The sequence below is a fragment of the Pipra filicauda genome, unplaced genomic scaffold (assembly GCF_003945595.2).
Source record: "Pipra filicauda isolate LSUMZ 115617 unplaced genomic scaffold, ASM394559v2 scaffold124_size2119055_pilon, whole genome shotgun sequence".
Lineage (NCBI taxonomy): Eukaryota > Metazoa > Chordata > Aves > Passeriformes > Pipridae > Pipra > Pipra filicauda.
The window spans coordinates 64211-87562 of record NW_024103707.1 but is presented as its reverse complement, the minus strand read 5'-3'; the positions used below and the strand labels follow the sequence as shown (position 1 = coordinate 87562).

The window sequence follows — 23352 nt, the reverse complement described above, 5'->3', positions numbered from 1 at the left end:
AGCAGATAGGAGCACTACTTAAATATGAATAATGATGACAGTGTATGACTGTGAGGAAGCAGTGAATCTGGAAAGGATTTAGGGGTCAGACTGGAATAGAATAGCATGAGCTTGGTTTAATGCTGTGGTAAAGAGGGCTAGCCTGATCCTTGGAATAGAGAGGTGATGATTATACTCCTGTAAATAGCGTTGACTGAGACTGGTATTAGAAGGCTGTATTTGATTTTTAAAGTTTGAATTTTTTGGTTTTGCATAACTTAAAACCTGTAGAGAATGTTGCCACAAAAATGATTAAAAGTTAGGAAAATATTTTAGGAACTTAACTATCTTACTTTTTCAGAAGAAAGCTTGAGATGATTTGAATAAGTATAGTTACCTTCAAGAGAAAATACTAATAGGAGTAGTTAAGTTTGGAAACTGTACTAAGACATTATAGCTAGAAGTTTGAAAACAACCAAATTTAAATAGATAAGAAACAATTTGAGATTATTTTTTGGTAATTATAAACATAAATTGATGGGTTTTTTTCCTTATTTTAGTTTCTGAAAACATTGAGATACACTGGTCGAATTTCAGTATGTTTTTTCAAAGTTATAGAGCCTAATGCAGAAATTAAATTCTGCAACCCATGTAAAGATAGGATATCAGATTAGATGGTCAAATATTTTTGTCCTTAATCTCTTGAACAGGCATTATAGTAGAAATTTAGGATTACTTAAATGATTGTTTTCTTCTCTACCCCAAGCCATGCTTTTCCACTTTCTCTATAACAAAACACCTGTAACATATCTTTTTCATACTCTACCACTTGTGATTCAGGGGCAGAGGAGGAAGCAGAGGTGGGAAAGGGAGAAAACCATTAAAAAAAAAGTCATAGGTGTATGATTTAGTAGTATTGTCATCAATGCTAAGGAAGTTGTTTTGCTTACTGTAAGCAAACTATTGCTCATTTGTACACTGATTCTCTAGTGACGACATAGGCATTTATAATAAATAGTTCCATTTCTCTGAGGAACACTATGATATGGGGATACAAATGGGTGGGTAATAAGTGTGAGAGGGGAATCACAGAATTACTGGTGCTGGGAGGGACCTCTGGAGATCATCTAGTCGAAACTCCAAATGAGTGGACCACCTCTTTGGCAAAGGTGGCTTCAGCATGTTTAAGCTATACGTTTGGGTTCTGTTTTACACTGTATAAAATGGACCAGTTCAGATCAGCTTAGAAATTTAATAATTAACATACCCGAAAGTATTCTACCTGTCAATGTTTGTGAGGATCACTGCTCTGAAATCTAAGGAATATGAATTTAGACAGAGTGCCATTTTTGCCTCTGTGACCAACACTTTGAATTCTGACATGCAAAACTTCTGACCTAAGTTTTGTTTGGTGTGTGGAAATGTTAGTGAGAAATCATCTGGTGGCACTGGCAGTTTTAAATTTAAGGCCAGCGTAGCACTGGGACAGTTTGTGATAATTTATATGGGTTACACTGTATAGGCAGCTGGAAGGCTGGGGTGTATAGGAGTTCACATTGGGATTGTCTGCATGAACACTCTGAATGTAACCTTCCACACTTGAGAGGTCTCCTACTTTCTCTTCTTGCAACTGTATGTCTTGTATAGAAAAGAAAATGTAACTTGTTGCAGCTAATTTCCATGTAAGTGTAACTGTCGTGCTTGAGTATCTGTAGAAGTCAAGACTAGGGATTTTTGCATGTCTCATCAACATAGAAAATACCAGACAGGCTTCTAGGAAAGGTACATTAGTTATGGCTTTAATTTGTCTACTGGTCCATCAGTGAGCACAGAATTGTGCTAGGATATGTGAACATTCTGTAGCAGATGAGAATTAGTAATAATAATTTTTAAAGTGAGTATGGAGGTAGAAACAGATTAATTTTAAAGCTTAGGCTTTGGTCACTTATGTTGGTTAGAATGGAGTGTCACATCAACAGGTGGATTTTTTTCATGTGTCAGAAGACAGATGAAATGTACCATAACCAAACCCTTTGCCTTTTCTTCTGGATCTTTTAACACTAATAGTGGTCCAAAATGAAATACTGGTCCAGATTTAAGATTTTTACCAGTAAACTCTTGTAAATTCAGTTACTTTCAGAAATCAAGCAATAGTAAGTGTAGATTTTTGGAGTGCTTTAATTGCAGAAACTGGACTTCAGAAGACGTGCAGCTTAGAGACATGTCTAAAACTACATTGGAAGTTAAAATTTTTATTGTATGTTTAACTCCACACCTGAGAAGAGTTTAAACATATACAATTTCAAAGAAGCCTAAGGGAAAGGTGATTTGCTTTTCAAGCATTGAAACATGCTATCCAGGAAAGTGGTTGAGTCACCATCCCTGGTGGTGTTTAAAATATATGTAGATGTGGTGCTTAGGAACATTTAGTGTTGGACTTGGCAGTGTTAAATTGATGGTTGGACTCAATGGGTCTTTTCCAACCTAAATGATTCTATGATTTGACTATGTTAAAGCTTACTTATAGATTTGAAGGGAATAGGGTTGAGATGTAAAGCTGTATATGGCTTGAGACTAGTGGGATGAAGTGCCTATTTCTTTTATGTCCCATGTTACCTCAGTGGAAGCAACTGAAATAGTTTTTTCTGCTGTCTCAGTTTCACTTGCTGCACTGAGGGCAATATTTACAGCGTTTGTGAAAAGTGTAAATCCTGCCTTTTTTTAGTTCTGGGTTTCTCATGAATCACTTCTTTTCTAATGAATCTTCTTTTGAAGAAGGGATGAGCTAAAGATAGAAACAGCTGATTTGGTTAACTTCACCATAGATGTTGACTGTGTGTTGAGTCCTGAAGCTAGTTCTTTCTACAGAATGATGTAATACATATCAATTTGAGTTACATGTTTGTAAGGCTCACTACATCTATCCAGATTGCAGCTAAGTTATTCTATACCACCCACGTCCTCACTAGGGGGTATGGTTTCAGGAAGGAAATGGGCGCACCCCCAGAAGTGGGCACCATTTTGCCTCGTTCTCTCTCCTGGGAAGTTGTCAGCATCTACCCTGTGGACTCTGTCTTCTGCTTCTGCCATCCACCTCCTCCCATTTTCTCTGAGGCAGAGCTACGGGACATGGTGCTGAAAGGAAAGAGGTGGAACACCGAATCAATGTGTGCTGAACAGCAGTGCTACTGGGGAGGCTGCTGGCAAGGAACAGACCAGTGGGGGCAACCCCCAGTCCAGCCAGGGGGAGCCCAGCTGACAGGAGTCAAGCCCAGTCCAGCTGAGCTGAAAGGAGTGCAGCGGAGTAGTAGGAAAGTAGCAGTGACCTAATGGACTGACCCCTAGTGTGGCGGAATGGTGGAAGCAGTGGCGCAGGCACCTGTGAGGAACTGAGCCCAACAAAGCAACTGTAGTGAGTCAATAAAACTAAGACGATCCCAGTTTGGAGGCAGAAACTGGAATCCTTTATTGGACATACAGCTTCATATTTAAAGGGTTTAGGGTTTACATATTTAACAGGGGGGTTACATATTTGTGCTATTAAAATTGGGGGGGTTTCTAGAGATGAGGTAAAGGGGAAAACCTAAATTATGAACTTTTGGGTCTTACAATTACATCACAGGAAAAACCCTGCTTTATCTTAGGGGATTTTACAGGGAGGATTAGGTATTGAATCTACAGGACACAAGGGATACAGAGTATAGATATGCAAAGGGGGAAACACAATGGATTTTATGCAGAGGTCTGATAACATCAGAGCACCATCTCCCTGTTTCTTGGCAGAGCATTCCAACAAGTGACATCTGGTCTGGCCTTCAGAGGTTTTTCCCCAGCTTCTGTGACTCAAGGTTTTCTGTTTAAACTTAGCAATTTCTTTTCTCATATCCAAAATTTGGAATCCAACAAGCAACAGCACAACCCGACTCAGACGACCTAGCTTTTAGGGGGTCTGTTTGTCGTTGGTTTTTGTTGTCTTGGGCTGGGAGTCAGGGAAACGCTAGCCACAGGAGCCCCTCACCATCTTGCCTCTGTTTGCAGCAGCCACATAGTGTGGTGTGTGGGAATGATTGCCATATTGTCTTTGTGTGGGGAAGCCATGTGGGCACAACCTACAGGGACTGTCTGTCATCTTCTTTTTGGTCTACATGGCCACATGGAATTAAATTGAGGTGGTGAACACCTCTTTTGGGGGTAAAACACCTCCTCTTTTTGTATACTTCTGTTATTAATATTGCTGTTGTTACTGTGTGGTTCTTATTCCACTGCTTTTTGCTTTCGATAAATTGTTGTCTCAACCCATAGTTTCTGCTTTCACCCCTCCCTTACTGGCTTATTTGGAGTTTAATTTCCTGCTTGCGTTAATTCACCACACTATCTAAACATATTAAATAAACATACTCCAGAAGGTGGTGTTTTTTAATTTGCAGTGAAGATGATTTTGTTGATAGCAATGATGAAAACTCAAAGGTGTAATAAGGGGGTTTATAAATATATTAACAACAAAAAGAGGACCTGTAGGAGCTGGTGGAAGAGCTTGCCAAGTCACTCTCCATCATTATTGTTGGTCATCATTAACCGGGGAGGTCACAGACAACTGGAGGTTAGCTAATGGTGTGCCTGTATGAGGTTCAGTAAGGTGAAGTGTACTTGAACCCAACAATCCCATGCAGCTCTACCGGCTGGGGGAAGAGTGGCTGGAAAGTGGCCCATCAAAAAGGGACCTGGGGGTGCTAGTTGACAGCAGCTGAACGTGAGCCAGCGATGTACCTAGGTGGACAAGAAGGCCAATGGCATCCTGGCTTGCTAAAAAAATTAGTATGGCCAGAAGGACTAGGGAAGTGATTGTTGCTTTGTGCTCGGCACTGGTGAAGCCACATCTCAAATTCTGTGTCCAATTTTGGCCCACTCATGACAAGAAAGACCCTGAGGTGTTGGAGTGTGTCCAGAGAAGGGCAAAAAACCTGGTGAAGGGCCTGGAGCACAAGTCTTACGAGGAATGGCTGAGGGAACTGGGGTCATTTAGCCTGGAGAAAAGGAGGCTCTAGGGGTACCTTGTAGCTCTCTACAACTACCTGAAAGGAGGTTGCAGCAGGGCAGGGGCGGGCCTCTTCTCTCAGGCACCTAGTGCCAGGGCAAAAGGAAATGGCCTCAAGCTGCACCATGGGAGGTTCAGGTTGGACATCAGGAAGAATTTTTTCACTGAAAGGGTTATTAAACATTGGAACGGGCTGCCCAGGCAGGTGATGGAGTCACCATCCCCAGTGGTGGTCAACAAATGACTGGATGTGGCACTTAATGCTGTGATTTAGTTGGCATGGTAATGTTCAGTTAAAGGTTGAACTTTATCTTAGAACTCTTTTCCAACTTTAATGATTTTATGATTCTCTGATAATTGTAGAATTACAATTACAGTCAACAAACTGCAGATGACAGAGTACTTGTTTTTGCAGTCACTTTTTCAACATTCATTCTCTTTCAAATGGAGCTACAATAGGTCATGCTGATCATGTCAAATACTATAAATATGCTGTACCAACATTCACAAATACAAAAAGAGACAACTGTATTAGAGAAATGGGACTTTATAGTAGTCTGGTAGTGACAGACTGTTTTGAAGACTAACATTAGAAAGCTTTAAAATGGGAAGAATGTTGGTTGGAAGCACTGAAAAAGCGTTTGAAGCGTAGGAAACCTGAGTTCTCTGTTTTTCTGTTGAAAGCCTCTTAGGTGCATTTGACAAGACTTGTTTGTTAGAGATACTGTGCTCTGAGATTTTTCCTACTGGAGCGAAGCTAAGTAACTGTTTAGAAATACGAGCATATAAAAGAAGGCTTCACTATTCTCCCACGTACAATTTAAAATACTTTATAGTGCTAAGATACTGATTTTTATGTCCAGAGCTGATAATACAAAACTATATTCTTTTACCTCAGAATTGTGAATATTGATTCACATTATCTTTTTGGCTACCCTTTTGATGTTTCGATTAGTCTAATGATACCCACTGGAGCAGTAACTCCAGTGACATTACATTCTGTATGAATGCAAAACAATACTTTAAATTTGCCAGCTCTCTTTTTGAAGAGCAATCCTTTTTGAAGAGATTGGAAGTACTCTGAAAAGAGTACTAATATTTAGCTAATAATTACAGCTACTGGCTGTCAGTAGGTGACAAACTCAATAGAAGTGTGGTTTCAGCAAGACTAATATCAAACAACCTTATTTTTATTTTTATTTGGGAATGTACCTTTAAATGAATGGTTTGTAAAAACTGTAGCAAAAATAATGTCATTCAATGAAGGGAGCTAAAAGAAAAACAATGTTCCAAAAATCTTGGGAAGAAAATGCAGTGTCTTAGGCAAGAAGTTCTAGTGCTCATATGCTCTTGCAAGATGATAAGAGGAATCAGAATGTATTTGTTTGAGGACAAAGTTGCTTGTTATTGTCTATGGAAAAGCTGACTGAACCTTTCTCTAAGTATAATGGAGCCCATTAAAGGATAAATGCCAATTTCTCAGATAATCTTGTGCCAAACCAGCATGTTCCATGTGCTGTAAAACACCTCAAGGTGCTGGTCCATGAGGGAGATTGTTTTGTGTTCACAGTTCTCCTTCTGCTGGCCTTGCATTAAGCTTTATCGGAGGAGGGACACGTGTAAGACGCCTGTAAGACGTGAAGCAGTGGGGGACCAATTATAAAGTGTAGAGAAACAGAAAACTATAAGTAGGAGGATATGGATAGAAGGAGATACACTGGATAAAGAACAGTAGTGGTAGATGAAATCATCAATATTTCTTCTCTGGATTGGGTAACTAATTCTAGAACCCTAATGGTCTTCTGGGTCTCTCATGATAGAACATGGTTTCTATGTCATGACACCAACAGTTATAGGGATACTATGAAAAGTGGTGTGAAATCTGTCAGGGATGCAGTCCCTCTTCTGCTTAAGGGACTGAGATCTATTTCTGTCTGTTCTACAATGAAGATAATACGTTATGCTGAGACTGGTGTCTGTGTTTGCAAGAGCTTTCTTCTGGGATTTTATGTGGGGAGAAGTGTCCTGGAGGGGGCAGTGGGAGGATACAGGGAAAAAGAGTACAACTTCTTCTCCAGCTGTTCCTTAATTCTGTAGTGAAGAGATTCTGTAGGTACTATTGCTGTAACCTCTGAATATAAGGGCAAAAGGGCAGAGGGGCAAAGTGGCATAGGCAAGGACTGGAGATTATTTGGAAATGCTGATGTTGTGACAGCATCAGCATGTGATAGGTTTTGTAGTATGTGGGTTGGAAGGCAGTGAAAGCAATGCAGTATTTTTTGAGAGGTGTGCCAGAGCGGGTCAGGGAAGCTACAGGTTAATGAGGTTTATATTTCAATGAGGAGTAAGTATAGCGTGTCCCAGAAGGGTCCCCACAACCTCTAAAGAATAATTCCTTTCACATCATTTTTTCATAAATTCCTGCATTACTTGAGATTTTTTGAGGAAGTCAATAAAGTAATAAAAAGGTAGGTTGGGGGTTTATTTTATTCTTGTTGCCCAAAAGGTTTATGTGAAGTGCTATTATCAAGTGTTTTTAGGTAAACTAGAAAGGACAGGAGGGAAATCAGTATATATGTTAAAGAATAATAATTAAGAGTTAAGAGATGGAACACTATACAAAGATTAGACTGTTAAAATAAGCTTAATTTCCTTAAATGCAGATGTTAAGTCCATGTGTCTGACACTAAGACAGTGTTTGGCATTCACCTGCAGTGCTTTTAGAACCCGTTCTTAAATCAGCATCTTCTGACTATTCCTTTTATGGTATACCATGTTCTCTTTTTTTTTCATTTTGTTTCTAATTGTTGTACTTTTCCACCAGGGGATGGGATTGCCAGGGAAAGTCGTCCATTTATTAACAGTGCAGAATTGAACAGAGGAAACACGTATGAAGGAAAGAATATGGCTCTCTTTGAGGTAAGTTAAATACCCCAGAAACATACTTAACCGTTAATTGGGATGAGCAAACACCTGTTTTCTTTGTCGTGAAATATAGTGGGGGAAAATGAATTTTAATAACTTTTTTGTAATTTGATTCCTGCTAACATTCCATTTCAGTAGATTTGAGTGACATAACGCATTAATAGTGCGTTAATGTGAATATATGAAATAAGTCTTCTTGTATTTAAGTTTTTTGGTCTAGGATCTAGAAATTGTTAGAGAAAGCTGTTGGAAGTTAAATCTATTCGTTTTAGCAGAACAGTATTCAGTTTTAAAAGGATTAGCAAATTAATTTGTTCAACAAGGGAATCATAGACTTATCTTAAAGCAGGAAAGGCAGAAAACAAAGTTACAGGCCATGACTGAGCTGTATTTGTAATTTCTAATATAAGCATCTACTTTATAATGGAAGTTTCATACCTTTTTAATCAAATGAGTGATTGCAATCATTCATAGAAAGGAAGTACCTTTAAGGACCACTATTTCAATGAAATAGTACTTTTAGTAAAACTTAACCTAGGTTGTTCTGCTATAGCAGTATCAACTAGTCTTGCTTCGATGCTTACTGTTAACAATAATCAAAGTCCTTCCAGCGTTGTTTGCTTAGCCATCTTGCAGTTGAATTCTTCTCAATATTTTCTTGTTGTTCTCTTACACTCATCTCTTTTCTCTGCCAAATATCTTTGCACTGAGGACATGGTCTTTCAGTTCATTCTGTGCATGACCCAAATAATGTCTATTTACTGTTTTCCACTGAATCGTAGAGAAAATTGTGCTAAGGATCAAAGTAATGTTAGTCATTAATTGTGTTTTTGGCATGTATGCATGTCTTATTGGTTTTTGGCTCCTAGAATCTTGTTCTTCTCATGTTTTCAGCTGTTAGAGTTTTTATATAAACTGTTAAAAACAAGTTTGACTATTATGACCATGGTTATCATTACTTACTGTCTCAGGCAAAGGTATCTTAGTTCTTGTCTTTCTCTTTGTGATCCTGATCTCTTGTCTTCTTTCCAGTATTCAATTTTTGTGTATTTGATTGAATTACCTGGTTCCATTTTTCTTGGAATCCTTTTATTGTATATGCTTCCTCTGGATTTTATTAATTGTTTTAGTATGTTTTTGTTTCGTAGCAGATACTTGGCTAAAGAAAGAGGGAATGACTTCTGTGTCAAGTAATACTACATATGTGCAACTGTGTATGACATGCATATGTGCCCATATTTTCAACAGATGAATACTTTGGAATTCGTATGCATGGTTTAAGATAAAGTACATAAGCCTGCAGCTGCAGACTTCAGAGGTCCTTAAGCACCTCCAGAGAGGTACTTGAGAGAATAATTTGAAATCACTCTCTAAACACAAGCAAGATGCAGGAAGAACACCCTAATGACTCAGCCCTACCAGTACAATTTCCTAAAAACTGTATTGTGATGAGAAAAGATTTTTTAAATAAACAGTGGTCTTTCTCTAGGTTTTCCTTATATTCAAGCTGCATATTGTAAGACAGTGTAAAAAAATGAAAGAAGTGTTGCAACATAGCCATGTAGTGTTGTATTCATGCTTAATTAGATGTTGTTACTTTGGTCTGTGTTTGGCCCAGCCACTTGTGAGAGTCTGTTCTTTTCATGCCAAGTTATGAGAAAACAAGCACTGATAAACGAGAACTTCGTCCTTGAAGGAAGCATCTTGCATAAACTAGAATTAATTGGTACCTCACTATTGGCTGATGGCCCTTCAAGGGCATTTGAAAGCGAAAGTGAGGAGGAGAGTGATGAAGTACGCCCCCAGACTCATTTAGGAAAGACCCCCGAGGTATAGTGCGCAGGCATGGGGAAATTCCAATGCACACACGCATGCACAGGAGAGATGCCGCTTGCATAACAGAGGGAGGGACTGAAGGCCTCTAGCTAGGCGGTGCTGGCCACACCTGCCCAGGTAGACATCACCAATTAATTGTATAAAAAGCAGATAGCTCGTGCTGGGAGTGGAACTCAAGCTTCACAACGAAGGACAACGTTGCGTTTTGCGGGGACGCCCGCCATCTTGTGAGCCTGCTGACACTATGAGGATGCAGCTTCTGCTATGGGTAATTCTAGGCATTCTGGAGTTGGTAAGATAACTTTGTAAGCAACACCTGAGTGAGTGGGGAGTCGTACTGAGGGCTTATTTCCCTCCCCTTTCCTCTCTCTCGGGTTCTTGTTTTGTTGGCCACCTCTTGGTAATAAATACTGGTTTTGTTGAGCTTTCAGCGGTGTACTGGTTTCAGTTTCAGCATCCTCCCTGCTACAAGTGTTAAACAGCTAGGAAGAATAGAAAGTTGGTTGAAAGCTGACTGGTATTTTGTCATGCTAATTTTTTGGTTTGGGTGAATCAGGGTTGACCTGTTGAGTATATTTTGAAGTAGTATTATAAAATCATGACTTTTAAAAAATCCTATTTAATTAATGCAGTATTCTTAAAAACCCAACAGGAAGAAATGGATAGTAATCCCATGGTGTCATCTCTTCTGAATAAACTAGCAAACTACACTAATCTGACTCAAGGTGTGGTGGAACATGAAGCAGATGAAGACAGCAAGCGAAAGGAAGTCAAGGTATTTAAACTTCTAATAAGTTATTGGGACAAAGCTAGCCATAAAGAAGAGCATTTTTCAACCTGAAAAGAGAATATATGGATACCTAAAAACAGGAGTGAGATTAGTAATACTGTGTTTAGAACTGAAGCATTTGCAGCAGGACTTGTGTTAATTTGGTGTTCTTGTTAGCTTATTTAGCAAGACGTTGCTGTAAAACCCCTAGGTAAAATGTGTGCGAAGCTAGCATCTGAAACCCAGAGTACACCCACCCTCCCCTCCCTCCCTTTCCCTCCGTTCCCCTCCCTTGCCCTTAATGTATTTGGATTGCCTAGGTTTTTACCTAGTTGAAATTAAGGCAAACCTTACAAGAAACAGGTCGCATTTTTAAATCTGTAAGCATATTTGCACCTGGTTAACATGGTAGTAGTTTTTCCAGCAGCTCTCTTGGTTTAATGTGTCAGACTAAGTATTTTTAAGACTTAGTGGATGCACTTCAAGAACACTTTTTTTGTTGTTGCATACATCAATAATATTATATTGGTGGGGGGAAGGAAGGCATATGCTCTGTTTGGCACATTGTTAAACACACTTAATAGAAGACAGCAACTGAATTCATCAAGGGTTGTGTACTGGATGCCCAAAGTGCCTGTCTGAGCCTCTGTAGAAATGAAACATATGCAACAGTTGGAGTCTTCAATGAGATGTTGGATTGATCCCTCTGTAAGCAGGGAGCTGTTTTGGAAGGAGAAAGCTTGGATAAAAAACATGACCTGACAGAGTATAAAAACTTCCAGACAAGGAAGAATGATGAGCTGGAAGTGGTTGAGCATGGTAAATGAAACTAAGAAAATGAGGGTAGATAATGGGAAAGGGAGAGTGCTAGGAGTCCTTTGTGTAGGAGAAGGTGTGCTGCTACTGAATTTGTATGCTGAGCTATTGAGAAAGGAGAAGAAGCACCTGAGAATGTTTCTTCTGCTATGTGCTCATTTCCTTTTACTCAGAGTTGAAAAGGTGCTTGAAAGTAAGCTTAAAAGTGCAGCTTATTTGACTGGAAGGGAGATTTTGAGTGGAAGTTGGTACCAGGACAATGGGCAAGGGTGAGGAATAAAGTCCAGCTGTTAGCTTTAGCTTTTTGCTTATCCTGCATTTGTTCATATGTGGGCTTTCTTTTTGTTTGTCTAGTTGTGCTTAATCTATATTTGTTTCACCTCATCTGAAGATACAACTTCAGATGTGAGAAAACCAAAACTGATCAACTCACACTTTCCTTCGTGTGATCCCTGTTGTCTGCTTAGCTTCTGAGCAGAGTTTTTTCTCAATGCATCACCGTATTAGTCCCTCTGGAGCTGACCAGTCAAATGAACTTCATGTCCTCACTTGCCCTTCATCTTGTTTAACACCATCTGGTGGCCTGCTAACACAATTTTTATGCACATGTCTTAGTTTCATTTCCAAAATTAAAATGTAGTTAAGTAGTACCTTGGCAGGGTAGCATTTTTAATGGCAAGACTGAGACAGTGGTGTTGATGTTTCAGATGGATATTGCCCAAGTGCTAAAAATCTATCTAGAAATCTGTATATAACTCTTGCTTCTAACTAGAGTATTTCAAAGGCTGATTTCTTCATAAGTGTAGACGACGAAACTTCTACACACATCTTTTGTGTGTCTCTTGATCCCTGATGATCACCAGCCAATAAAAAGTACAAATGTATTATGTTGTAGCAGGTTTTACAACTTTTGCAAAAACAAATTGTAATCAGCTCTGCATTTCTTCTGTCTCTGTCTTAATACTTTGTCTATCTTTTGTAAAAATGGAAAATACTTGCTGTTGAATATAATTTTTTTACTCAAGCTGCATGGCAATTTGTGATCAGCTTTTTGCATAACATATTTGGTATTTTGATTTGTGGCAGTAACTTATCTTCAACAGTAGCCTGTAAGAGGTATTTCAGAAGAAAGTTTGTAAAGCATTGCAATCAACAGATAAAGGGGCATCCTACTCCTGTCAAGGTTTCCTATGGAACAAGAGAGTTTGCTATCACAAACACTTTTCTGTCTTCTCAGGAATTTTTCTGCATCAATAGCCTATGAATATTTGCAAAGCTGGATGCTCTGAAGTTACCATTCAGTGTCACTTGGTATTTCTTCATGGAGCATTTGTGATAAGAGTTTGTGGAATAAAGTGCTTAGGAATCAGTGCAAAGGAATTCATGTTCTCACTTCATTTCCAGGGTCCACGGATGGGCACTTTTATTGGTGTGTATCTTCCCTGTTTGCAAAACATCTTGGGAGTCATCCTTTTCCTACGTTTAACATGGATTGTGGGAACAGCTGGAGTTCTTGAGTCTTTCATCATCGTGTTCATGTGTTGTGCTTGTGTAAGTTCACCTTTTTTTCTTTTTTTTTAACTGTTAGCCAAATCCTCTATTACAAGAGTACTGATGCCTTCTAATATATGAGTATCAGAGAAAGAAAACCATATTTAAATATATTGGTTAAATTGCACTGATATTTAACCACTATGGTTAAATTGAGAGAGATGGGTTATGTATATTAAGGCAGTGAGTGTCACTTGTCATTCTACCCTGTATGAAGTTTCTTTTGAGTTGATTACAGTAAGCTTTTGTCTGAAGTATTATATGGATTTTATTAAATCGGCATTTAGGAAATATTTCACTGTTTACTTTGAGATCTGAACTGATCTGCTTTTCACAACTTTAGAATGAACTGAAATATAAACTACAAATTGAACCACAACATTATGTTCATGAAGTAGTATTTTAGAGCGTGAGACCACTAGTCGATATTGTCATAACAATGATATGATCAGTTTGTCACTACTATTTAATTGAAATAACATACTGTTTTGTATGTTCAGTGGTATATATTCTTCCAGTTCTTTTTAAAGACTGTCTCAAACATCTAAATTAACTGAATCTTCTACAGAAAAATTTAGTACTTAATTTACATGGATATTCCAAACCAAATATATGGTAACTGTAACATCTTATTTAAAAAAATAAATTTCTAATTTCATTTGATCACTTTGTCTTGCCCCATCTTTCAAAAAAAAAAAAAAAAAAAAAAAAACAAATAAAAAACCCCCACAAACGAAAAAACCTCCTCTAGTATTTTAAATTTCCTCTGTTTCGTCTTCCCACAGACTATGTTAACCGCCATTTCAATGAGTGCGATAGCAACAAATGGTGTAGTCCCAGGTAATGAATTTTATCTTAGATGGTGAATGGTCAAATGATGAAAGTTTAAAGCTGGGATAAGAAGTTTTTGTAGTCTCAAATATCAGAAGTAATGATTTTGTGTCAAGTGCATATTTTCTTTTAATTGATTTTATAAACAGCTTTTTATAAAAGTGAGATGCAGTCTTTTAACTGGATCGTTTGGGAATAATGAACTGCAGCACATCTTTGTCATCGATCATTTGATTCTGTTTTAATGGAAGATAAGATGTAATTTGAATGAATGGAGACTGGTCTTCATGCAAAACAAATTTCTTTATAAATTTACAAATAAGGCTAGTGCTTCTTTTTTCTATCTTGAATTTGCCTAGATTCCATCTAAACACTGGAGATAGTTATCTTGTTTTCTGCAAGAATAGCAACTAGTCTGCTGGCAGAAATATTTTTCTATATAAGCACTGTAGGTTCTGCTCATCTCCTTACATGTTCAGCATAAATAGATGAATTTGTTTGGTTTTATAATTATAGAGGATTTTTTTTAGATGCAAAAGCAGTTAGCCCTTGAAGCTCTTATCCTTCTCAGTTTCTCAACACGTTAATTGATAATTCTGACATTCAGATGTTGTTTTGAACTCTGAACAATTTACTTAATGAACTTAAAATAGTTCCTGACAGAGGTTCTGCAGCTTAGTAAGGGGTTTCGGAACTGTTAGATAAGTTGTTGGGCAAAAGTAAATGTTCCAGTTTGTGCAGGATGTAGAATAATTGTATTATAATTGTATTTCATGGATACAGTACCATATATGAAATAAAAATACAATAGAAAATTTTGTTTTAAATACTTGTATTTTATAAAGAAATTTATTCAAATGAGTGTCTAGATAACTAAAATGTTCTGCTTTTGTCCCCCTCATATTTTTAAAGTTCATTGTAAAGGTTTTGTTTGACATCTGAGTGTCACAGAAATCTTTGAAACTGGCAGTTCTTACACTAGACACATCTTCATTTTCACTTTTTTGTTGTTGGTGCCAGTTTCTTAGAGAAATTATGCTTGTGCTGGAATATATGGAGAAGGCAGAAAGATAAGAACCTAGGACTGAAGGAGACTTGAGCAGCAGGATCTTTTCTTTTGTCACATCTATGTGACAGCATTATATTTAGTAAAAGTATTGGGGATGAATAATAATTTCTTTGTTAGTTTCTCATTTGTTCATATTGAAAACATTGAAGCCTGTGCAACAGAGTGCCCAAGGAAGTGTTGGAATCTCCATCCTTGGAAGTGTTCAAAAAACACGAAGATATGGTGATTAGGAACATGGTTTATTGGTGGACCTGGCAGTGTTAAATTAATGGTTGGATTTGATGATCTTGGAGGTCTTTTCCAACCTTAAAGATTCTATGAGAAACAACTTCAGACTTCACATTGACGTATGTGTATTTAAAATTAAGCACTTCCTTTCTCTGTCTCCTCTTGCTTCCTCATAACCTTGTTATGAGTGGGAAAATATTAATTCAGGAGTAGATGGAGAGGGAATGAGAGAGAAGAGTTTGCCTTGGTTGGGTGAAATTCTCAATAGAGATATTAAGAGCTTGAAACTTAAAGCCTTATTGAAAGGGAAATGGTATGTTGGAAATGGAGGTGGTGGTGGTGTAGTTTATGACTTAGAGAAAGATGATACATGTGTATGGGAAGTAAGAGTGAGAAGAATTGAAAAATTCATGCTCAAAGTGAATAGTATATGAGTACACAAGAAAAAGCAATCCCTAGCTAACACTTTTAAATGGTACTGAAAAAAAATACCTGTAGTGAAAGTGGTAATGGTTTCATATACAGAAAATAAAAAGAATGAAAAGAATATATATCAGTGAGGAAAAAAATCTGGTTTGTCCCTATCTCATAAAGCAATGGTTTTGGAAATCTGTTGTTTGGTGGGGAACAGCTTGAGGTTAGAAATTGATTCACATCTATTTATACCTCTATATCCTTTTCTAATTTACTTCTGTTTAGCTTGTGTAAATTTTTTCTCTTTTTTTGTTGGACTTTACTTTCTGTTCCCCAGAAAATGCACATGGGGATATTAATCTTGAAATGTACATTCTAACTGTCTAGTTGGTATAGACATTAACTACAGTTTTGGTATTAACATGTCAATGGAGACACATGCAATGGTTATCTTGATTATGTTGATTGAATGATTCAGATTTTTGTTCTCTACTGCCATCCTTAACCTGAAGGCCTGGAGGTTTTTTTTTGGTTGGTTTCTTATTAAATTCACAGCTGGAGGCTCTTACTACATGATTTCAAGATCTTTAGGGCCAGAGTTTGGTGGAGCAGTGGGACTTTGTTTCTATTTGGGCACAACCTTTGCAGGAGCAATGTACATTCTTGGTACCATCGAAATTTTATTGGTGAGTACTAGTTTCTCTTAAGACTAAATGTATTTGGGCTACTTAGGGAGATTGCTCATGAATTTATTTGGCCTAAAATGCATTCTAGTTTGGTGATTGTTAATATTTTGATACTACATTTTCGGTATGTTGATATTTATTCTTACTCGTGACTATTTGAAAAAGGTAGATTCTTATCAATAATACAAAAATAAATTAAAAGTTGTTTGATGTAAGTTTTTTCTACTTAAAGTAGGAATCAAATAGAACTCCTCTCCTTCCATATGAAAGTCTGTGAACCTGGATCAGACAAGCATTCCCAGGGTAACTCACAGAAACTGTTCAGCTTCTACAGTGCTTTGCACTGCCCTATACACTGGCTACTGCCCAATGAAAAGTTGTGAAGAACATGAAGGTCGTATCACCTGTGAGGCAGGAATTAAGAATGTGTCCCAATTTCTCCTTTCCAAACTGCTGGCTTTGAATTTTCATATATTTGTAAAGATGCTGTGGAAGACTGCCTGTATGGCAGTGGTGCAGCTACTGTGACTGTGCATCATCCAGGAGGGGCCAGACAGTTATTGTTCATCATATCAGAAACTGCAGATATGCACAAGAGGTACTTCAGAATTGCTCCTTGTTGCTTACTAAGACCCATGTCATCAAATCCAGACTTTCTTGAATTTAAATTAGAGACAGACCTCACTACTGCTTGCTTGGGCAATCTGATCTATAGTAGCAACACCAGCACCATGTTAAATTGTGAGTTGAATTTGGTGCGCTGTTCTCCCTATTAAAGTGTCATGCCGGGTATGTGTTGCTAATAAGTATGTATGGGGTTTAGCTATGCAATTTGAAGTAAAATGCTGCCCAAGATATCTGACAAAGACTGCAAAACAGACCTCTATCATACCTGCAAGGCACAAGTATTGCTTTTTTTTCTCTTATGGGACGTGGATTATTTGGAGGGACAGGAATCAGTCATCTGCCTGTGGTTTTCCCTAGCAAAGGCTGTGAACAGCAGGGCAACAAAGTACACAAGAAAATCTTACTGGAGTACTGGCATACAGAGCCTGATACTTCTGCAACATTGCAATGCAGAGTTTTCTAACAATATATAAATATTCTACCTGTAATTAGTTTTTCAGTTTGCTTTTTTTTCTTCCATGGTGACGTGACAATTGTCCTCTCTCCTAGCACTCTAGTAAATATTGATGTACTAAATTTAATTTAAGAAAACTCTAGCGAAGAATCCTCCATGTCTGTTTTTGGATTTTGCTTCTGGACATATGAGAATAGCCTCCTGCTCAAAGTTTCTTCCTTTCTTCATTTCTTCTTCATTTAGGAGTTAAATTATCTAAGGATAGCCAGTTTAGTAGTTGTTTTGAAGGATTGAGTTGCCTCAAGCCCCAATACTCCCCTAGTAGCTGAGCAGAGAGGATTTTTTTAGAGATGCTAGAAGAAGGAATAAAGATGTTGTTATCATGTAGTGTAGTACACAAATGTCTTAGAACTATAGATCAATTAGTTTTCTCAATTGCATTTATCAGCGTAAGTCCTATGAGCTGTACTTTTAACTTCTTTTCATGTAGAACCCAGAACTAAATTGTATGAAATTGAGATCTGTAGATCTCAATTGAGATCTATGCTTTCATGTTTGAAATTGCAATAGTTCAAATTGTCTGTTTTAGCACAGGACTAAGCTTTGTCATGCTAATCTTAATTTGTGCTGTTGCAATTTCATATTCAAATTTTATGAAATGTAGTGTAGGATCTGTAATACTGAAAACATTTTCAGTTTTTTATTATGCTATATTATTTGATTCTTCATATTGTGTTTCAGTCAGTGGAATTATTAAGCATATATCTGGTTTGAGCTATTTTATGGGTTTGGGTTTTTTCTTTTAATTTTTGTTATGTGCTCCTTCTTTTCCCCCCAGATTTCTTAGCAGTTTTTCCTGTCTGGCTGACACATGAGTTTGAGGAGTGGAAACTCTTTAAGGGGAGAGAAGAAGCTGGAGCAAAAACTGTATCTTATTCTCAAAACTTGTTTTCCTTCATTCTCACCTCCCCCTTCCTTTTACCTCTACACTTTCTAAATGACCATGTTATCTGGTTGAACACATTTGTGAAAGCATAAAACTAATACAGAAGGTTAGATTTTGTAGTTCAAGTAAATGATTTCTTAATAAAATATTTGTTATTACATGTGTGATAGTTTGTCATATCTCTTGCAGACCTACATTTCTCCAAGTGCTGCTATATTTAAAGCAGAAGAGGTTGGTGAAGAAACAGAGGCTATGCTAAACAACATGAGAGTTTATGGAACATGTATTATCATTCTTATGGCCATAGTAGTTTTTGTGGGAGTAAAGTATGTCAACAAACTTGCTCTGGTCTTTCTTGCCTGTGTGATTCTTTCCATCATTGCCATATATGCTGGAGTTATTAAGACTGCTTTTGACCCACCCGACTTTCCGTAAGTGCAATATTTAAGTTGTGTGGGTTATTTAAAAGAAAAAAAAAAAGTGTGGGGAGGGAATAGTTACTCTAACCATTTCATGTTTTAAACTAAGCTTCAAAATACAAGCGCACTGGCTTCAATGGTAGGTTTAAGGGGTTTAGGCACTGATGTACTTATTTGTTATTCTGAGTTATATATTTGAATCTTTCTCTCATTTTTCGTAAGATGTGATACTCTAGAAAATGTTCTTTGGTGCTTAAAATTACTAGCTGTTATTCCACCCACACCTAAAGAATAAAAAGGTGGGTTTTACTGACAGTAAATATAGCTGCTTTATCTAAATTAAAAACTTATGGAATAAAGTAAAGACGTCAAGAAAACATATTAGCTATGAACCAGAGTTATGAAGGAAACATACTTTCAAACTTTCTGTGTTATGAGGAAATTTTTGAAACTTCCATTTCTCCCTTCCTAAAATTGAGACATTGCAGTGTTAAATTCACTTGTGTTTGTGAAGGCTTTCTTGTTAATAAAATAAAATTTTATTGTTGTCACACATGACATTGCTTCTCAACACCTTCAATTTGTTCAACTCCTTAGCTAAGAGTTATTGCTTTACTCCATTTATCAGTATGTGAGTTACATTTTTGTGCATCTTTTTCTGTTTAAAGAGAAAACAAGATTATATTGCTTGAAACACTAGTGGAATAGACTGATAACTTCAGTCCTGCATGGCACTTCATAACAAGAGTTATCCTTTGCTGTATGATTGTTACAGATTCTATAGTACTTTGAAGTGTGGGTAATTGTATTACAAATTGAGCATTACTGTTTTGTAACATGATACTGTCCTCAATTGAAAAAATAAGTGTGATCAAAAATTCTGACATATATCTGGATTAACCTTGAGTTTCTTACCAGCTGTAACTTCTAGTGGGGAAATAGTTAAAATTTTTAATCACCTATACAAGTAAAAGAGAGTTTATCTGGATACGTAGCATGGGTAAGACTGATTATCAAGTTCCTGGAAACCTTGTATGAGGCTGCTACTGTGATATACTATTGTATGGGGTGAAAAAATATAAAGAAAGTTTTTTTCCCAGTAAATATAATTGTTTACGCTTACAGTCTGCCTCAAAATTAGAAACTCAAGTGCGGTTTTAATTTATGATAAGGCTGATCTGATGATGAGCTGGTCATCAAAAAACCCAACTTCCACTTAGCTGGTTAGTTAGGTTAATATCACCAACTTCCATTAAGTTTGGCCATTGTATAGGTGGTAAAATAGTTTACTTCATGATCTCTCAGTTGAATCAAACTGAAAGAAGTTTCCATTGGTTGAATCAATTGACCTTGCTTCTATAGGGTCACCAAAACTAATAACAATTAAAAAGAAAAATGAGCAAGACAAGTGGCAAGATGATCTCTTTAGCAACAGCTTTCTGTTAAACCTGTTTAACTTACATGTGATGCCATACCTTGAAGCTGTACTGGTGTCCTGTACTCCTCCTATGGCATCTACTTTTAATTGCACACAGAAACAGAATATTGCACTAGGGCAGTATTCTGCTTGACTTCATATACTTGTTCTAATGCCAAGTGGTATGTTTTTACTGTTTGTTATCAGCTTCTTAACTGAGCTCCTTCAGAAATATTACATGTGTTCTATCTGATTTTTGACTTATCTGCCTAACCCACATGGGATTTTTTTTTATATTCCTTCTTTCGTCTTCATATATATATATATCATTTGAGTATTAAGCAAAACTGGAATAGAGATCTCCTAAACATCTTTTGTGTAGTTTAGCAAAGAAATATTCCATGATCCTTAATATTCTTTGCTGGTAGGAATTTACTTTTGACAAACTCTTCTGACTTTTCTAATTTTCTTTCATTCTTGAAAGAAATTAGTTGCTTCCTGATACACAATTCTTTAATTTGTACTCCCATCAATGTTTTTAAATTTTGCTATTTAACTTTCCTGGCTTATTTCCTACCTTTTGGATTGTAATATTTTCAAGGATCACCTAAAGTTTTTATTTGCTAGAAAAGGGAATGATGTACTTGCCTAATATTACTTTCGTATTTTCTTGGTTAGACTCATCTTTATATAAAGTATTCCTTAATTTCCCTAATTTCTTGTAGGACTAAATGAATCATTATCTCTGTTATCTAGTCAAACTGCTTAAATTGATTATATTTTCTAAAGAATAAATCAGAAAGCAAAATAGCTATTAATACCTTAAAGTCAAAATATTTGATCCATGTTTTAAAGGCTATTAATGAAGGTTATACATTTAGATGTAGAAACTATATACTGTTTTAGTAGATGTAGTACGAGTCTTAGATACAGTGAATAATAGGTTTCTGAAGAAATCTGAAAGACATAAAATGCTTTAATGCACACCCTATAATAAAGGATCACTGATTTTTTTTTTTTCTTGTTTGTAGGATCTGTCTCCTTGGAAACCGTACATTATCAAAACGCAGCTTTGATGTCTGTGCCAAATTTACTGAAAGCAATAATGAAACAAAGACTACACCTTTGTGGCGCCTCTTCTGTGATAGCTCATTGCTTAATGCTACATGTGATGACTACTTTCGTCTCAATAATGTAACAGAAATTCAAGGGATTCCAGGAATAATGAGTGGAGTTCTAACTGGTAAGTTGGAAAGCACAGTGATTTAAAAATTTTTGGATGTTATTAATTTGGCTGATAGCTGGTTAGTATTGTAGTGGTCTAACCTGTCACTACTTCTTTACCTCTAATCTGTTGCTGTGAAAGATTGCTACCTTGAGCATGCTTCTTCCTATAAAATTTTCATCTGGTTTTAGAAGCTTAATATCAAGTGCTTTAATTTGGGGGTCATTGGAGTTTTTTAGGCACACTTTCAAAAGCCACTGTTCAATCAAAAAGAAAAAGGTAGTAAAGTGCTTATCACAGCTATTTTTTTGAAGTGTTTGGCTCCTTTGTATGCCAGATACACATTTCAGTAAGCCATTCATTAATACATTTTCAAACTCTCCTGAGGGAGAACTTGTTTCCAGTTTACAGCTAGTGCAATGAAGAATGAAGTCCAGTGGCCTGTCCAATGTGTAGGGCAAGTTAGTGATTGATTTCGAGAAAAGCAACCTACAAAGTGTATAGATTTTTCTTCTGTTTACATTTTTGTCCAGTTGTGACAGCTTGGCATTCCAATTGCACAGAGTCATGAAATTCATGTAAGAGATTCTACTGTACACACACAAATAGCATTTCTGAGAATGAAATGGATGCTTTGATACCTCTCCCCTGCTTTCTCAAAATAAGGTTTGATTTATATAAATATGCAATGCTACCTACACAGGGACATGAGGCAATCACTACTGCCATAGTAATTCAGTTTAAAATACCAAATATAAAGTATATAGTAAATGAAACATAGGCTTCTCTGAATGTAAATTTGTGTGTTTAAAAAAAGATAATGAAAAATGAAATTATTTCTGATTTGAAATGTTTCTTACAAGAAATGTGACTTAGAGTTTGCTCTGTGCATTTTACAATTTTCCATATGCATATCTACAGTTTTTCCTAAATATTTTTGCATTTCCTACTCCAGCTCAGAAGACAACTATATGTTCTTTTTTTTTTTTTGCTACCCTGTAAGATTTAAACTACTCTTTTGCTTTTAGAGGTTTCAGGCTGAGCACTGATTTTTCTTGTTTTGGAAAAATGTGCTTTTGTTCTGTTCATTGTTTTGTTCACTGTGTAATATTTACTTGAACTAGCAATCCTGTATAAAAGTACATTTTGCTTATTTACTCTCACGTGATGCTAAGATCTCTAAAGACCATTAGGAGTCTGCTGAAAGCTCAATGTGAGGGATATGCTTTCCAGTGTTTGTTACTTGTTGGTTAACTGTAGTGAATTTCATCAATTGCATTATGTTTATTTACTGAGTCTAATATGATTTTTTTCTAGTTCTTTGCAGTTGGTTTTGCTTCTACAACTTTGATTTAACTGAGTATTGCCAGTAAGCTTTCTCATCTTGCTACTAGCTCACTTTTTTAGGCTGTTCGAGTGTACTGGATAGCACTGGTTAAATACTGCTGCTCATCCTTATAGAAGCTTACTGGTGGCTCTTCTGCATTACAAAACTACTTACATTTACTTTTACCTGTTGTTTTCTGTCTTTGAACCGTTTTATCCATGTGAGGAGTTTTCCTCTTATACCACGGCTACTATAGGTTCCTTGGGTGAGGAATATTTCAAAAACATAGGAAATACAGGTGGACTGATTTAAGTGGATCACCCTCATTTAAGTTTCCCTCAAGGAATTTGAATACTTCTGACAATTTTCTTTTACAAAAGCCAAGTTGAGGCTTCCCCAGTTCCTCAAAACTCAAGAAAATAGCTGCTTTTTTTTTCAGAACTCAAAGGTAACACCCATGTTTACTGTCTCTTATCAATTGCTGTTGTTGCTATGTTCATGATGTTCATGCTACTTCTGAGTCTTTAGTTTCTATGTCTCTCTGAAACCCTTTTAAATAAAAAAGTTTGCATTATGTTTGTCCTTGGGTGGCAGTACAATTTCATGTCAACCTCAGGTCTTTCAGTATTCTTGGAGGTTTCAAGATGAGTACTGATTATTCTACTTTTAGAAATACATACTCTGCTTCTATTCACTGAGTAACATTTCTTTGAATAAGAACCACTCTAACAATGCATTTCACTATCCTAGTGTCATATAATGCTAGAACTTAGGTGTCCTCCTTGCTGAGTGTGAGCA

General features: G+C 36.8%; 1 protein-coding gene across 6 annotated transcripts in view; it reads left to right on the top strand.

The window, feature by feature from the left end:
* The window catches only part of LOC113988621 (solute carrier family 12 member 7-like), a 71755-nt gene that overhangs the window by 10014 nt on the left and 38389 nt on the right, over positions 1-23352 (top strand). For all 6 annotated transcript variants that reach the window (XM_039389063.1, XM_039389039.1, XM_039389058.1 and 3 more), the window contains exons 2-8: positions 7839-7933; positions 10428-10550; positions 12765-12911; positions 13697-13751; positions 16009-16139; positions 18356-18597; positions 21034-21245. In XM_039389063.1, coding sequence (XP_039244997.1) covers positions 7839-7933; positions 10428-10550; positions 12765-12911; positions 13697-13751; positions 16009-16139; positions 18356-18597; positions 21034-21245 — 1005 coding nt within the window. The remainder of the gene's footprint in view (positions 1-7838; positions 7934-10427; positions 10551-12764; positions 12912-13696; positions 13752-16008; positions 16140-18355; positions 18598-21033; positions 21246-23352) is intronic.